The 18,511-nt window shown below is 43.3% G+C and overlaps 1 protein-coding gene across 9 annotated transcripts in view; it reads left to right on the top strand.

Annotated features, from left to right (window-relative positions):
* Positions 1 to 1,834: 1,834 nt before the first annotated feature.
* The window catches only part of ATP11B (ATPase phospholipid transporting 11B (putative)), a 125,431-nt gene continuing 108,754 nt past the window's right edge, over positions 1,835 to 18,511 (top strand). For 6 of the 9 annotated variants that reach the window (XM_042456218.1, XM_042456219.1, XM_042456222.1 and 3 more), the window contains exon 1: positions 1,835 to 2,219. In XM_042456218.1, the coding sequence (XP_042312152.1) occupies positions 2,193 to 2,219 (27 nt within the window). In that variant the 5' untranslated portion in view covers positions 1,835 to 2,192. The remainder of the gene's footprint in view (positions 2,220 to 18,511) is intronic. The other 3 variants (XM_042456217.1, XM_042456221.1, XM_042456216.1) reach the window with 1 other exon arrangement.

Consider the following 18,511-nt stretch of genomic DNA (forward strand, 5'->3'; position numbering starts at 1 on the left):
GAAATCCACAGCCTGTCTATACAACTTATTTAATTGCCAGATAGAGCGTTTCACATCAGGTTCAGTGTCCAGTGTTTTATGAGTAAGGTTTGCTTTCCAGCAGAAATACAGGAGAAAAATACCGATGCATAGTGATGGAAAATAGAACAATATGGTCAATCCTAACCTTAGTCTCTATATTGGGAGAAAAGCGGGATATAATAAAATAAAATAAAGTTCACTTGTATATTTTTGCAGTTCAGGATCTTGTCTAGATCTTTCATAGCTGCTCTGCCCAGTCCTGGTCTTCTGATTTCTTGACGACAATCTCCATTCTGATCAATGTTTGATCCAAAGTATGGGGAGACTTTAATTATTTCAATTTCCTCATTGTCTGCATTGAATTTGTGGTGCTACTAGTTGCTAATTCTGATGACTAATTTTAATGTCCATTTTTTTTTGTTTCCCATGGTTTGTTTTTTTAAAAACCAGACTTGGATTTATCCCGCGAAGGAGATAGGGAGTTTATCACATGGATATCCCAGAAAAATCGCGTAATTACGTCAAGTATAAGGGAAATTATGTTATGCGAGGAGGTGCCACTTTTGGAACCTGTGTCAGAATGCATCACACAGTTCAAAACCTTCTGCAATGGAAATCCTTGAAAGCATTTTAGGCTGTTAACACATTCAGAAAAACAGCTTAATAAATGGTTGCATATTAAACTATATTAAAACCTACTATGGTCTTCCCAAATCTAACGTCTTCCAGATGTGTGGACTACAGTTTCTGTGGCCAATGGCTATACCAAGTGGGGATGATGGGAGTTGTAATCCTACACATCTGGAAGGTACCAAGTGAGGGTTTCTTTGCTGCATGTCATTAGTCAAAAGTTAGTTCAAACTAAAACTGCAGTCCTTCACAACTCATGAAGGAATAATATTGCAATCCTAGATAGGCTTAATAGGATTTAATTAATAGTTACGGAGAATATTATAATGTTTTATTCAGAGTTAGGTTTAGGATTACATGCCTACTCAGAAGTAAGTCCCCTTGAGTTCAGTGGGCCTTATTCCCAAGGAACTGGTTATAGGGTTGCAGCCTAAATCCATTTATAACTGAGAGTATGCAACCCAATCCTATGAATGCTTGTGTAGAAATAAAGCTAACTGATTTCTGTGGCACTGCTTCTTATTCAGGATCCAAGGCAGTGTGGGCCCCATTGATTGCAAAGGGACTTGCAATACGCTCCTATGCCTGTTTGTTGATTAGACCGACTGCTCAGTCCAAAATGGGTTGCAAACCTAAGAACATTGGTCCAAAACACACTGCAGAAATAATCCAGTTTAAGACCACTTTAACTGCCATAGTTCAATGCTAGGGAATTGTGGGATTTGTAGTTTTGAGAGACATTTGGCCTTCTCTGTCAGAGTTCTGGCGCCACAATAAACTACAATTCCCAGGATTCCCTAGCACTGAGCCAGGGCAGTTAAAGCGGTCTCAAACTGGATTATTTCTACAGTGCTTTTTGGGCGAATGTTCTTAGGCTTAGAACCCACGTTGGGCTGAGAGGCGGGACTAAAGAACAAACAACAGCATAGGAACTTATTGCATGTTCCTCTGAGGAGGAGGAAGTGTGGGGAGACTAGCTATAGTCCAAGAAGTTTGGGCCAAGTGGGGAGCCGTAGCCCAGCCCTCTGACCAGGAAACGGGGAGCTATAGCCCAACCCCTTTGAGCAGAAAGTGAGCAACTGTTCGCCCCTCCCCCTCCCATCGCTTTCGGGTGCGCGCCTGCGCAGTCCTTTCCTCTGCTCTACCCCGCCCAGCTTGGGCTAAGCCCCGCCCCTTTCTATCGTCACTTCCTGGAGGCGTGCCGGACCGAGGGGAGACCCTGGCGACGCGGCGTCCGCATCAGGAGCGGCAGCAGCCCCGGTGCCGTGATGGCGGCTGAGGGGCGGCCGGAGAAGGAGCAGCAGCAGCAGCAACAGGAGGCGGAGCCCCTGTGTTCCCTAGGCCTCGGGCAGCGGCGGACGAGGACTGCGGCGGACGAGCCCTGAGGCGCCGATGGGGAGCCGGAGCGGAGCGGGCGGCAGAGGAGGCGGAGGCGCCACTGGTTCCACTTGTGTTCCGATTGTTGAATTTGTTTCCGTGTCTGCGTTCTTCGGCTGCGAGGACTGAGAGGGAAGCACCGCCAGGCCGAGGCCGGAGGGGCTATGTGGCGCTGGGTCCGGCAGCAGCTGGTAGGCAGAGGCGGAGGGGGCTGTGTCTCTGGTTGTGTCCCTCCCTCCTGTTAACAGTGAGAGTAAGGCTTCCACTCCCCTTCCCTTTCTGGGACTCCCTGTCTCTCTTTGTGGCTTTGGGTGTTGTGTGGCTTCGACGCAACAGGAAGAAGTTGTCGTTGTTGTGTGCCTTCCAGGCGTTTCCTCCAGCCGGGGCTCGCCATGGCTGTCTCTGCGGCTGGCAGAGTGTGGCTTGCCCAGCTTTATCCCAGGGCCCAGCTGGGATTCGAACCCAGGTCTCCAGAGCCAGAGCCCAACACTCAGACCATTGCACAACGCTAAACTGTGTGCTGCTGGCATTTAAGGTGGGAGTTTGGTCAACAGCCGCTGGCTGAGCAGAATCAAAGCCTGTCTGCTTTCAAGTTAGTTCTGACTTATGCTGACCCAGAGGTAAGCCTGTCTTAAGGGTTTTGGTGGCAAGGTTCCCATGCCATCCTCTGAGGCTGAGAGAGTGTGATTTGCCCAGCCTCACCCACTGGGTTTACATGGCCGAGCCGGGATTCGAATCCTGGCCTCCAGAGTCATAGTCCAGTGCTGAAGCCTCTATGCTATGTTGGCTCTTAGGAATGTGGAATATGATGATGTTGTTGTGTGCCTATAAACTACTTCTGACTTATGGCAGTCCTAAAGCAAACCTATCATGGGGTTTTCTTGGCAGATTTCCTCAGGGGGGTTGTCATTGCCATCCTCTGAGGCTGAGACACTGCAACTTGCCCAGGGTCACCCAACAGGTTTCCATGGATGAGCCAGGATTTGAACCCCAGTCTCCATAGAGTCATAATCCAATGCTCAAACCAGTAGACTACACTATACTGTGCACTGCTAGTTAATATAACTATTGTATTGGCCACATGAACTTAGACTGCAAAGCGCACGGATAAGGAAAGAGATGCGCACATGTAATATGTGCAGAATCAGTACCTGAAGTTAATGAAGCATTAATGCTGTTGTGTGCTTTCAAGTAGTTTCCAACTTACGGTAACCCTAAGGCAGATCCTTTCATGGGGTTTTCTTGGCAGATTTCTTAGGAGGGTGTTTCTCATTCTCTGGGGTTGAGAGAGTGTGGCTTACCCAGGGCCACCATAGATTTCCATGGATGAGCAGGGATTCAAACCTTGCTCTCCAGAGTCACCGTCCCAATGTTCAAACCACTACACTGTGCTGCCTCACAGTGATGAAATGCTTAAAAGGAACACACCACAAATGCCAGCTGGGAGTAGTATGGAATCTGGGGGAAATTTCCAGCTGGGAAAAATTATTGACATCTCATAGCATTTACTCTGTTAGGAAACATGAGCGCGAACTCGACACTGTCTCAGTAGTTACTATAGTGGGCCCTTGGTATCCTCTGGGGTTTGCTTCCAGGACCCCCTGTGGATACCAAAATCTGTGGCTGTTCAAGTCGCATTATATAAAGTGGGGTAGTAAAATTATTGACTTTTCCACTAAGCCACACTGACTCCTTATTGGATTCTTAACCTCACTTTATTTATTAGGTATGGCTTGTTGGGTTTGTTTGTTTTTAGCAAGTCACACTCTCTCAGCCTTAGAATGGCCATTGGAAACCTCCTCTGGAGGAACTTGCCAAGAAACCAGTCACCAGAAGTTGGAAACAACTTGAAGGCATAAAACAATGACAAATTTGTTTTTTAATTTTTTCCCATCCCACCTTCTGAGCTTCCCCTTTTTTCTATATTCTACAATGGTTTCCTCGTCCCTATTCCCTGTCAACCCCACTCTCCCCATCCGTACTTCTGAAGCACTTTGGGATCCCTCCCAAATACTCATCTTTAGTCTGGACATCTATTTAGCAAACTAGTTTTCTTCTTAGTTTTTATATTCTCATTCAGATTTCAGGGAAGTCTTTTCTTCTTAAAGGGCTCATGCACTGTTAATGATTGAAAGAGCTTTTTTAAAGTGTGACTCTGAAAATAGAAACTGTAAATGGGACAGAGCTGTATAAACAAATGCAGAACTGCTTCACAGCACTGACTGTAGCTTCTGATTCATTGCCAAACCTAGGTTTACCCTCTAATGGTTTAGGTCAGTGGTTTTCAAACTTTTAACCCTTGTAAACCCCCTTTACAGAGAGCCAGCATGGCACAGTGGTTTGAGTGTTAGACTCTGACTCTGGAGACCAGAGTTCGGTTCCTGCTTAGCCATGAAACCCACTGGGTGCCCTTGGGCAGGTCACATGCTCTCAACCTCAGGGGAAGGCAATGTTAAACCTCCTCTGAATAAATCTTGCCAAGAAAACCCCGTGACAGGTTCATCTTAGGGTTGCCATAAGTCGAAACGACTTGAAAGCACACAACACAGCAACACACAACCCCCATTACATGTGGATGTCATGCACCTCCCTCAATGCAGTATGACTAAAAATATTGTGTTTTGTGTGCCTGTTTTCATTCACACATTCATGCATATTCATGTTTTAACATTTTATAAGGAAATGACATTGTTCAGATTAGAACAGTTTCGTTTACTGTATACATTCGTGCATAAGTTTAGAAATTTTAGTCAAAAAATTGACTCCAAAAACCTGGATAGTCCTATCCACGGGCCAAAGTAAGTCCTGTACTTTAACTCTTACAAAAAAGGGAACCATCCCCTGGCGAAAGTCAAGGGCATAATCCGTCCGGGAAGCACTGAACCCCATTCTGTTCGCTCATCTGTTTGTGTGAGCACAGTTATCTCTGCTGGAATTTTGTAAGTTCTTTATCATTGTTTTCTTTTGCTTCATCCTTTAACTCTTTCGTTATATGCCCCTAAGTTTTGCTATAGACTTATCCACAGGTCATATCAAAATCCATAATTTTGGCCCCAAAACCTGCCTTAATCACAATACTTAATCACATGTGCAAATTCTGTGCTACAGTCTCATACTGAGCCACACTAACTTAAACTAATTTTCACAGATATGTACACACTAATTCATGCTATCTTTTTTTTTCTTTCACTCACACATACTAATTTCCTTTCTTTCACACAGTCACACAGAAATATTCATTCTCTTGTGTCTATGCAACTATATAGATGGACAGTCACCCCTCTGTTTTCGTGGGGATCCATTCTGGGCCCCCACAAAAATGGAAAATTGCCAGTATTCAAGCCCCATTGGCTTGAATGGCAGCACGTGCCCCCATTTTGTCCCTCTCTGTTTGCTGCCTGTGAACGGGTGAGAGACGCAGACTCCCAAGTCGGCGAAAATGGAGAAGTAAAATGCAAGTATGTAAAAAAGAGATGAAGAGTGTGACATAGTGCATATGTGTGAGAAGGAAAGACAGAATTTCGATGTGAGACTCTGTCAGTGAACTGAGAGAAGGAGAGTCAGAAAAAGAGCATTACTGAGTTGTGACAGAGAATTCCTATGTGAGAGAAAGAAGAAGGAAGGTATTAAAGCCCCCCTGTCTATGGGATCAGGGCCTCCCTTGAGCAACTCTCCCCGCAAAACAACCCCACCCCCTCCCTGTCACACAGTTTGAGAACCACTCACTGGTTTAGGTTGTATTTCTTTTTGTGGGGGCTTCAAAGGAAGTTGGTGGTTTTTATGATCCCTCCAGTTCTGTGATTCTTCTTCCCCCCCCCCCCCCCATCTATTTCATGACACTTCTTATCCTGTTTCCCTTTTGTTTGCTGTCCCCTCCCTAGAGTCACAATCTTCAGTCTTCATATCTAAGTGTTTTGGTGAGTCAGTTTCATTGCAGCAGGTGAATAAGATAGGGACTCCTAATCATTTACAAGAAAGGTTGGAAGCAGCTGGCTTGCTGAACTGAGAAGGAAGTTGCAAGGCTATTCACAGGTACAGTAGAGGCTTTGGACCTGAAGGCATTTACGGAAAACACCATTGAACTACAAAACTGTATCAGAAGGGAGAAGTGTCAACACAACTTTCTTGCTTTTTCAGTTGAGCTTGGAACTGGCTTTGCAAGTTCTTAGACTGATACCTGCTTGCCATTGAAAGCAACTTATGACTTTTTAACCAAGATTTCACAGGCAAAAATAAACAAGATCTGACATGACAACTTGTATGTGATCAAAACCAGTGCTGTTTTACTTTCAGGTTCTGAATGGAGCTTTCCATGTTTGCTTCTTATATTGTGAAATAGTACATTTTGAATCCAGTTTTAGAAGAAAACTGAGCTTGTCATCTTACAGCTTGTTTTGTCTCTGGAAGGATAGTTTTTATGGTTTCCTACTACCTTCTAAAAAGATAAAATACGATTTTTCTACCTTGCTCTAACCACCCCACTCATTTCTCAACATCAGTACTCTTGAAAACGGTTGCAGCATGATAAGTAGTAAATGTAATTCAAAATGCAATCACATCCTTCCTGCTTTTTAGACAGAAAGTAACAACTTGATCAGAGTTTTTTTTCTAAAGGAACATACACTCATATCAATGGTGTAATTAAGAATACAGTTACTGAGATGGTAAGTCTGCAGCTCATTCATAGGAGTAAGTACCGATTGATATTTGCTGCCTCCATCTCCATAAAGTAAACCTCAGTGGCATTTAATAATGCACTTATAATTTATAGACAGTTGGATACAGAGTGAAGAAAAGCGTTTGAGGTATGCATCTGCTTAGTTCTGTTTGTTTGCCACTTAATTGCATTTAATTTTGCTCCATAATTGAACTTTCAAAGCTAAAATAATAGGTGATGTGGTGACTTACGGTCTAGATTGCTCACTGTTAAAATAATTTAAAGAAGAACTGCTTTATTGTAAATTTGTTGTATTGTTATACCTTTTAATTTTTAATAGAATAACAGTTTATACTGTCACTTTGATGACGCTTTATCAATTAGCTTTGATATTAGAATTCTTCCATACCAAAATTGCTTTATCTCCCCTCTGGATAAAGGCTTTTTTGGTCCCCTTGAATCTTGCTAATCTGTCCAGACTGGATTCAGTTTGATAAGCTGCAGTTGTTGGAAAGATTCTTGAGGGTTTTTTGTCTTGACTATTTTGTACCATTTCAGATCTAATTAATATGCTTTTGTATTTCACATGTGACTATGCTAGCAATGCTTATATCCAGGATGTAGTAGAATATGTCTAAAACTGAGTGGGTGAAGACCTACTAATATGTTAGGCGAGAGTAGCTAATGGGCTCTGAGAAACAGCTTAGTTCTTGTGAATCGAAAGCATCTTATTGCAGACTTTTGCTGCATCTCTGTATGAATTGCTTCTTTGGCCTTTACCTTCTTCTGGTCATTAGTCATGCTTAGAACAAGTGACTCTTGTAGAAGGAGATGCCTTCTGAAATACAATTTTATTCTTCAGTGCTAGAGCATGTCAAGGATGATGGGAGTTGTGGCTCATCACCTGGCCTGGAACTCACCACCTGGTTGTGCACCACGCTGACCAGTTTTGGCCAGTTGTTGTATCTTTGCAAGAGTTGCAGAGATCAGGCTGAAGACCCCGACAAACTCTCCAAGCCTTCTCACTCTTGCTTCCACAGAAGTCTTCACCCTTCTTCACCAGGGTCCTGCTGGTTCTTGTAGCTTCACCCAAGACACCAGACAACTCAGTAGTCTTATATAAAAGATCTACTTTAATCTACTATATACACAGCTCCAAACAATACTCAACTCCTCACTCTCCAATCCAACTACTCACAACTACAACCCACACAATACATTGGGATCCATAGTCATTATTATAACCAAAGCATGGCACCACCTACTGTGGTCTGTTTCCACCCAGTAGGCGTGTACATCATTCTCATTGGTTCTCCTTGTTCATCCCACAATTAATGATTTCATCATCTCAGCCTTGACCACTTAACAATTGTCAGGTGTGTCCAATTATCCACTATGCATTTCTTGTCCTTGGCATTCAGGACCTGTTAATTGCTTTACCATTCACACCTGTGTGGTTCTCCATTGGCTTCTGCTGAGTCACTCTGACTCTCACATACAAGTTTTATTTCTCTTACTGTATGTCCCATGTTGCTTTTTCCTTAACAGAGCAAACTTCTGTTGGTCTGAGAGTGAATTCCCCCCACCCTTTGATTTCAGCAAAACAAGAAATAAACAGAACATATTCAGTTCTCAGTCCTCTTCCTTGTGTAATATTAGCTGTGTTGGGCACTATTTGTGGAAGGGCAGGGGATGAGGTTTTCATAAGAAGTGTGTCTTAGCAGTGAGAATCCTGCTCTAATATGGATATATGTGTGTATTTAACTGTACTTAATCATGCTTAGGCCAAAGTAGTACAGTATATACAGTATTTTGGTTGCTTGAGCATTACAATTCAATAGTTGTGTGCTTTCCTTAGGAAAGGCGAGATAGAAATGTAACTGATATTTTAAAAAGAAAGGGAGTAATATTTAACTGCAATTAACTTATATTGCAGCTACTATAGTAACATAAACAAGAGCCTAAAACGGGTGGGAAAAGTAGGGCCATTCCCACCAGCCACCAGCTGTATTTTTTCAGTTTTTGCCCTCAAATGCCCTAAGTTTACAGGAAAAAATAAGTTTAATACTTCAAGCATACAAAGCATTTTATTGTGGTTTAGGTTACTAGTGATGAAAGGTGTACTGGCCAGAAACTTTGCACTTAGAGTAATCATAACCTCAAGCTAACAGGAAATAGTTGGAGCTATAGGTGTGGAAATGAAACTTTCTCAAAAAGGGAAGAGACAGACAAGGCGTGGATAGTCTATTTGGCTGTTAAAGAAGGAAGAATGTTAGTTAAAATGCTTCTGATTTAGAAGAGAGATGAATGAACAGATTGCATTTGTGTTAATGTTCCAACATAGTATATAATTGAGATAGTGATACAAAAATAACAGAGCTGATACACTACACTAAAGCAAGGGATTTCAAGTTGGGTGTGTTTTTTAAGGATAAAGTACATCCTTCAGCTCCAGCAAACCCCACATGTATTATTTATCTTAGAACAGATGTGTGGTGTCTTTTTCTGGAGATATGTATGTGTTGGGTTTTCTGGTGTAAGTGACAGAATCTATAATTGCCATAGCAGGGGTCTAGAGCTAAACAAGACAGAGGTGCTCCTGGTCAGTCGGAAGGCAGATCGGGGAATAGGGTTCCAGCCTGTGTAAGATGGGGTCACACTCCCCTTGAAGACACAGGTTCGCAGTTTGGGGGTACTCTTGGACTCAGCTTTGAACCTGGAGGCCCAGGTCTCTGTTGTGACCAGAAGTGCTTTCGCACATTTAAAACTTGTACGCCAACTGCGCCCATTCCTTGAGAAGCCAGATTTGGCCACGGTAGTACATGCCTTGGTTACATCCTGTTTGGACTACTGTAATGGGCTCTATATGGGGCTGCCTTTGAAAAGTGTTTGGAAAATTTAGCTGGTTCAAAGAGCTGCTGCCAGGCTATTAACAGGGGCAGATTACAGAAACCATACAGTGCCCCTGTTGAAACAGCTTCATTGGCTGCCAGTTTGTTTCTGGGCACAATTCAAGGTCCTGATTATTACCTACAAAGCCCTACATGGCTCAGGTCCACACTATTTGGCAGACAGTTTCTCCTGGTATGAACCTGCCTGGACTCTAAGATCATCTGAGGAAGCCCTTCTCTCTGTCCCAACATCATCACAAACACAGTTGGTGAGGACACGAGAGAGGGCCTTCTCAGTGGCTGCCCCTAGACTCTGGAACTCCCTGCCCAGGGTGATCAGAACGGCTCCCTCCATGATGGCCTTCCACCGGCAGGTGAAGACCTACCTGTTCACACAGGCATTTAGGGATTTACTATAAGGACAGGCTGGGATGTTTGATGTTGGACCAGTTTAAAAATTATTTTCAATGTACTTTTTATTTTATTGTACTATTTTTTAATTTTTAATTTAATTTTTATTTTTAAATACTGTGAAGCCACTCTGAGTCCTAGTCCTGGCAAAAGAGCGGGATACAAAATAAAGAAAGAAAGAAAGAAAGAAAGAAAGAAAGAAAGCTGTAGGAAGCCTCACTGAGACCAAGAGTTCTTCCCAATTAATCCTAGTAATTACTGTCAGCAGTGTAGCCTTGGGGCCATTTGGTGTCTGATTTGGAGCCACTGATAGAAAGGGGGGAATTGTGAGTGTGCCAGAGGGGTGCCCTGTAATTTTTAAAAAGTACTCAAACTGCCCCCCCCCCATTTTCATTTATACCCCATTGTGCCACATAGCGCAATTACAGCTTACCTAAGAACTCAGCTGTAACCCACAAATGCTATTAAAACTATAGTTCTAAGATAAATAATAAACAATGGATAAAAATATAAAGATGCAATGAAGTGAATGGATCATTTGCCAATTCCCCCAAAGGCTTATCCCCTTGCTCCATGAATGTTCAGTTCTCAGTAGCCAGAAAATGTTGTGTCATTTGAAAAGAGAACTAGAATGAGATGTGTAATTTCCTGGAGGAGAACATTGCTATCTGGAACCTTGTGTAGGCTTACACCTGAGGTGAGGATGCTCTGTAATACAGGGGTGGAAGCAGTTTTTGCCAGAGTAGTATACCATGTATTATTCACTGCCTTGAAGAAGGCAAATTTGTGTGTCACAGTGTCCTAAGAATGAATGAAACCTCTTTATTCCCATTTCAGTGGATAAACAAATAAGTAACTGCTGTCATTATGCCCAAAAGGAATAGCAACAACACAGATATGCAAACTAATAGGAACAAGATATACGGTTTGCTATAGGAATAAGGTTGGTTTTGTTACTGTGTTTTCGCTCTTTTGGCTTATGATTTGTTAACTGTAATAAAGACTTGACTGACTGGCCTTTGGAACAAGGGCAAAGTGGGTAAAATGCCGTCGATGAACTATGGGTCACATGTGGCACATTTTTGCAGGGCCCTCAAGGTTTTTCACACCCAACCCCAAAGTAACTTTTTTTGCACCAAAGTAAATAGCACACATCCCCAGTGTGAATTTAAGAGGAAGTAACTTGACCATGATGTCTGGTCACTTTTTGGTTTAAAAAAATTCAGTAGAGGCCTGAAAGATGGGGTAGTAGAAATACTTGAAAATGTAGTGAAACACCTAGTAGCTGTTTCCCCAGCAGCTTGGGGCATGTTAATTGGCCAGTTGAGAGCAAAATTAATTTAATTTAGGGGCGTGTGGACCCCCTAACCCCTTTACAATGTTGTGTTTTAGCCATTCTAAGTTATCCTGTAATAAATAACAATCAGGTGACAACTATGCAATACATACAACTATGCAGTACATCCACAGCAATGGATTCTAATAACCTTATTCAGATATTATTAAAGGATGTGGAATAAACACATGAGAAGTGGGACCACACTATGCCTATCACCATCCTTTCCCTCACCCTATGCTCATGGAAGATGACTGATTGAAGAGGGGAGCCTCTGTGACCTGTGGAGACTCTCACAATTCTAAAGATTCCAGACTATTGCCCTCCTTGGAGAGAGTGTGGTGAAACTGGTGGCAGGCATATCAGGCTACTATGCTCTTTCTCTGGGTGTTCATTTGACATGTTTTGATGATTCCTTAATATGTGTGTGCAAATTCTGTTCATTTTCAATAGGTCTATCAAACCAAATGTGCTCAGGGCATCTCACATTTAATGAAACACAGCAATAAATAAATAAACAGTCTGAAATAGCAGCAAAACATGCAGAGCCAGGCATGCCTCCTTGGAAAAGCTGTTCCAGGTGGCTTCCTTATGCCCACCCTAGATGACAAGGTGATAGAGTAAAGCATTCGTTGTGGGACAGCATTTGGTTTATCTGGTAGAAAGTGGCCTGGTCCCAAAGTTTTTGTAACTTTAAAGGTCAAGAGCAGAACCTTGAAAGGAATTCAGAAACAAATTGGCTACCAATTCAGTTGGTAAAGAATTGAATAATGTTAACTCTTACAGCTTGTGCCAAAAACCTAACAGCAGTTTTCTGGACCAGTTGAAGCTTTTGAATGGTCTCCATTGGCAGTCTACAGAGTGCAGTGCAGTAGTTCAACCTGGAGGAGATGCAGACATGAATGAATGAGACTAGGTTTGAGTTCTCTACCTCAGGGTGTAACTCACTCATAAACACCATGCATAATTCTCTTTCTCCATCTTTTTTGTCTCCTCTGCATCTCTTTTTTCAAAGCTAAACCACTCTGAATGTTGTAACTTCATAGGGCAGTTGTTCCAATCCAGTATCATTTTAGTTGTCCTTTTCCGAATTTTATTTCCAGCTCTGACTTTGTGTGAACAGAACTATGAACAGTGCAGGCATACCTCAGTTAACAAAGCTTCTGACAGTGTACATAGGGATCTTGTAGCACCTTTGAAACTAACTGTGTGAAAGAAGTTGTAGCATAAGCTTTCGTCAACTGTCTGCTTCCTCAGATGGAACTGACTGTATACCACTGAAATTGAATCTAGGACAGTTCACTTTTTTAAAAAAATGCAGTGTATAAGAGTGGCCCAGTGGGGTATTAATGACCTAATATACTAATAACACACTAAGAATAACAACACAGTAAGAAATATGCGGAGGGGGAAAGGAACGTAATGTGTTCCAGAAGTTCTTGATGTACAAGAGCATTCCAACTTTTTTTATTTTATTTTTATTTTTTAATGCAGTGTTGGCATGGAGAGCATGATGAAAGAGGGGTGAAGAAAGAATTACTAGGTTGCAGTGCTGGACTGCAGCAGTATGCTGCTGTAAACAATGAAATAAAGCTTGAGCTGGGAAAGAATGACCCTACTGTAGCTGTGTGTGCAGCCCCGGGTCCCGTTCCTGTGCACTGGAACTCAGGGAGATGGAACTTTTTTGGAGGAACCAGGCCGGAGACTTGGTGGGAGGAGGAGCTAGCAGCCACTAGCTTTCTCTGAAGCTGGGCAAGCAGGAGCTCAGCTAACAAGTGAGACCAAAAGGGTTGTTATGTGTGGATGTGTTGAAAGAGAACCCATAAGATGGGCTTGGGTTGGTTGGGTTAAATCTCCCCAGCCCTGGAGAGTCTTTTGGGAGAGCTTATTGGTTGAAGGGTGAGGGTCTGTTGGGGTAAAGCTGTTTTGTTTGTGTGAGCTTAGTGGAGGCTTGCTTGTGTGTGCATTAGTGTCTGTTGTAGTTTGGTGACCTTGTATTTGTTGGGTTGAGGTTGATTTTTTGTGTGATTGTGTGCTCATTAGCAGGCTGCTGTTCTGTTGTGTATAGCCCCAGGTATCCTTCCTCAGCACCTGGTCTCAGGGAAGTGGAGCTTTTGCTTAGAGGAAGGAGAAAGAGGAGCCAGCACCACTAGTTCTCTATACAACTGCAGCCCCAGTCTCTGGAGCTTGGCTAACAGTTGCAACAGGAGAGTAATGGGAGAGTCTTGTGGAGAGACAGTGAGTTCTGTTTTAGTGACTACTTAAGGCTACTTATTATGGACAGTGAGAGAGCTGCTACAGTCACCTGCAACAGCTGTGGTATGTTCTTGCTGAAGGATGTGGATAATTTCACCCACATCAAGTGCAAGTTGGTCCCTTTCTTTGAAGAGAGGGTCCAGCAACTTGAGGGTCCACTCTGCAGAATATTAGGGAGCTTCAGGATTCTTGGACAGAGTGGGACAGACTGTTCTGGTTGAGAAACACACAGGGGATGTCTCTGGGGAGGAGGTCAGTTCCTGTACAATTTGCTAGACAATTGGAAGGCATGTGACACATAAAGGTGGAAGGACCAGGGATCATTCTGTGAGTTTAGAGCTATAGAATCAATTTGACATTCTCTCCCTTATCAGTAATGATGAAAGGGAGAAAGAACAGCAGCATTGTTAGTCCTCAGAGAATGTGCATGAGACCTAGGAAGGTTCAGCACATGAAATGACCTCTGTCAAAACCTTGGAGCAGGCATGGTAGGGGACTCCCTGCTCAGGAGTACAAAAACAGTAGTTTGTGGGCCTTGCAAGCTCTCTCAAGATGTGTGCTATCTCCCTGGGATGCAAAGGTAATGAAGAGTGACAAGACTCATGTAATGACCCTGCAAGACCTCTGAGTCTAGGTTATAGGAAGGCTTAACTCAGGGTGGTGGTCCATACTGGCCAGTGGGAGGTATGGAAGTGGAGAGACCTGCTTGGCTCGGACATCCAAAGGATTCTGTTAATCAGGAAAGGCTTCTGGGGGTTAGAAGGAGACAGAGCAGGGGAGCTTGCTGAATTGTGACTTTTGGCAGGGGCCATCCCAGGTCAATGCTGCTTCGCTCCCCTGTACCACCATTGCCCAAGTTCCCAGGATGAGACACTACTGCAGCCTCACCCAGCACTTCTGCTTAGTCTAGTGTGCCGTAAGGACACAGCAGCTGAAGGAGAGCCAACGTTGCTATGGTCCTCTCCAGCAGCAGAGGCTTGTGGCACCTCATTGCCAGAGGAGAACTGGCCTATGTAACTCCACTTCAGAACAAACAGCATGTTGGACCAGCTGGCTGAGGAGGAGTGGTGCAAGCACATTTCTTCCTGCTAGTCACTGAAGCATAGCATCTGCCTGGGCTCACTACTGCTCTGTGCTGCCACCTCCTTCCTATTAGCCAGCCAGCTGGCCAGGGACTCCCACTTTCAGGCAGAGCCACATGGCAAACTGCTCCTCTGATCTAGTAGGGCCAATGGGCGGGTAAGGCAGAGGCCCAAGGAGGGGAAGAACGAAGAAAGAGGCCTTTGGGCAGCAGTTGCAGGTGTAGGGGATAGTGGAAAATTTGGGAGCCTAGCAGAACCAGCTTTCAGGAATTTCTTTGCCCCCCTCCCCCCAGCATTCTCACATGTACACTTGTTCTCTCCAACACTCAATCACAATGTTACTCTTGCTCTTTTTCTTTAACATACTCACTCTCACAGGGATTCATTCGCACTAATGTTCTGACCTGCTGACCTATTTTTCTGGGAAATTTCTTTCACTCTCAAAAGGTGCAAACATAAAGTGACTGTGGCCTTATACACACAGGCCAAAATAAATATGCTTCGAGTCACTGTGGAGTATGTTGTTTAAGTGATACATGCGTCCTAAGAGTCCAGAAGCTGCACCAAAGCCAAAGTGCAGCTTTGGTGGAGCTTCCAGACTCTTAAGACACATGCATCGTTGAAACACCATACTTCCAAAGTGACCTGAAGCAGCTTTATTTGGGCCTGTCTATATAGGGCCTGTATCTCTTTATTTGTGACAGACAGGAGACTCACTCATATGTGCACATACACAAGTTCAGCTGCATATTTTTCTTGCTTGCTTTCTCCCTCATACCACCTCAGCCAGTTAATTCTTACAAGTCATTGTCGCTCTCCCTCCCTCCCAGACCGATTCACACACATTCTCAAACTCTCACATGCTAATTTACTCACACATGTGCAAGCTGTGACATGCTTTCACAGTCATACACACATTAATTCTCTCACACATCCTCGGTACGTCCCTCGGTGTGTGAGTGCTTTTCTCTCACACACTAATTGTTTGTCACATGCACTCAATAATACCATGAAGTCAAAGGCTTTCATGGCTGGAATCCATAGTTTTTTGTGAGGTTTTCAGGCTATGTGGCTGTGTTCTGGAAGAGTTTATTCTTGATGTTTCACCAGCATCTGTGGCTGGCATCTTCCAAGAATGCTGGCATAGAAGTGAGTGGTGTATATGTATACTGTGTGACCCTTGGTTGAGTTGTTTGCTGGGAAATCCCCCTGACCCTGTGTGGTTTGCATTTACATGGGCTGGGTCTTGTTTTTGGTGTTTTCAGGACTGGCAGACAAAATGTGTTTACTTTGAGGGTTTCTTCTTTCCTGTTGCAGTTGTCCAGGTGTCTGTGGATTTCAATGGCTTCCTTGTGCATTCTGACCTAATAGTTGTTGGCATGGTCCAGAATTTCAGTGTTTTCAAATAGCATTTTATGCCCAGAATGGTTTATAACATGTTCTGCTACTGCTAATTTTTCTGGCTGATGCAGTCTGCAGTATCTCTCTCCTTCCTTGATTTGTGTTTGAACACTATGTTTGATGGTCCTTATGTAGACTTGTCCAAAGCTGCATGGCAACGCCTGTGGCTGTGAGAACAAAATGAATTTCAATAGTGAGAAATATAGGATATTGCACATGGGCAGTAAAAATGAAATGCACAGATATAAGATAGTGACACCTGGCTTGATGGCAGTACATGTGGAAGGGATCTAGGAGATAGCAGAGATGCCAAGGGCCACACAGTGCAACCCCTTGCCATGCAAGGATAAACAGTCAGAGCACTTCCAACAGATGGTCATCTGACCACAGGCCAAACATGAGTCAACAATGAGATGCAGCAGCTAAGAAAGCTAATGCAATTCTAGGCTGCATCAATAGGAATGTAATGTCTAAACTGAGGGAAGTTATAGTATAATTCCATTCTGCTTTGGTCAGACCTCACCTGGAATATTGTGTCTAGTTCTGGACACCACAATGTGAGAAGCATATTGACAAGCTGAAGCGTGTCCAGAGGAGGGCAGCCAAAATGGTAAATGTCTGGAAATCATGCCCTATGCGGAGCAGCTTAGGGAGCTGGGTAGGTTTAGCCTTGGGAAGAGCAGGTTAAAGGGTGACAAGATAACCATGTTTAAATATCTGAAGGGATGTCAAATTGAGGATGGAGCAAGCTTGTTTTTTGCTGCTCAGAGACTCAAGCTACAGTGGATTCAAACTACAGGAAAAGAGATATTAGGAAGAACCTCCTGGGAATAAGAGCTGTTCAACAACAGAACATAATGCCATGGAGACTGGTGGGGTCGCCTCGTTGTTGTTGTTGTTGTTTAAAACAGAGTCTGCATGGCCATCTGTCAGGAGTGCTTTGATTGTGTATTCTTGCTTGGCAGAGGATTGGGCTGGATGTCTGTTGTGGGCTCTGCCAACTTTATGATTCTGTGATTGGCAAGGTAAGCAGCTGCCTAGAGAGTCACTTACTGAGCAGGTGTGAAGAATAGAATAGAGAGTAAAAGGGAAAGCAGATTATCCTGCCTCATCAGCTCTCCTTACATGTTGGGAAAGCAAAATGGAAATCATAAGAAAAGTAGAGGCTGGTGAAAAGGAAAAAGAATCATCCTATGATGCATTTTGGAAGAAGATTTCAGTTGATTTCTAGAAAGTTCAAAATGTTTTTGTTTAGTTATGCAGGACGTAAGTGGCCTATTTTGTTTTCATTCCACATGTACATAATGTTAGTTCTAAATAAAAAGTATGCTTGAACATGTTGAGCTGCTCCTCTTTGTGGTGTAGGGACCTATCTATTCTGTTGCCTTGATGGCGTAGTTGTTAAATGTCAGTACTGCAGTCACTCACAGCCACAAGGTTGTGAGTTTGATCCCAGGCAGGACTCCAGGGTTGACTCAGCCTTGCATCCTTACATAGGTCGCCAAAATGAATACCCAGTTTGTTGGGGACAATTGGCTCACACATTGTAAACCGCTTAGGGGTGCTTATGTGCACTGATAAGAGGTATAGAAATGTACTTGCTATTGGTAACCCTATTCTAAAAGGAGGTTAAATGCCAGTCCTGCAGCCGCAGGGTTGTGAGTTCAATCCCAGGCAGGGCTCCATGGCTGACTTGGTCTTCCATCCTTTTGTAGGTTGATAAAATGAGTACCTAGCTTGTTGGGGGCAATTGGCTTACACATTTTTAAACTGCTTAGGAATTGCTAGCTCACTGATAAGCTGTATAGAAATGTACATACTGTTGTTATTGCTATTTCCATGTTAATTCTTCCTATGGTACTAAAGCCTCTGTTAAAGAAGTGAAGCCCGGGCACTCATCTTGCTTTGTTAAGTGATCTGTACAGAACAATTAATAAAGTGACTGAAGACAGCCACCTAGATTGTCTGTAAAGATCTGGAATGGAAAACCTGTTGCCTTCCTGAAGGTTTGGGCTGCACCTCTCATAATAATAATAATAATAATAATAAAATTTTATTTATATCCCGCTCCTTCCCAAGATCAGGGCGGCTTACAACATAGGTTAAAAAACAATGGTGCCATAAACAATATAAAAATTCATCATCTATGAACATTAGCCATGCTGACTCAGACTGATGGGAGTTCTGTAACAGCATCCAGAGAGGCACAAATCACTACCCATATTATAAATTATGGTAAAGATACTTGAGCATTTCAGTGAGAATGCTGCTGTTGGGTTCCTTATGTTCACTTGAGAGTTGATGCAGGTGTGGTGTGGTGTTTGTGGTAAATTAATTACTAAGCACAGACTTAGGCTCTTGGTTTCCCATGTTCTGTTGTTTATAGCCATAGATAACAAACTGGCTCTCATCCATAGTTGAGCTTTTCTCCTTAGGAACAATAGTGACT

Source organism: Sceloporus undulatus, chromosome 3 (assembly GCF_019175285.1).
Source record: "Sceloporus undulatus isolate JIND9_A2432 ecotype Alabama chromosome 3, SceUnd_v1.1, whole genome shotgun sequence".
In the NCBI taxonomy this organism is placed as follows: Eukaryota; Metazoa; Chordata; class Lepidosauria; order Squamata; family Phrynosomatidae; genus Sceloporus; species Sceloporus undulatus.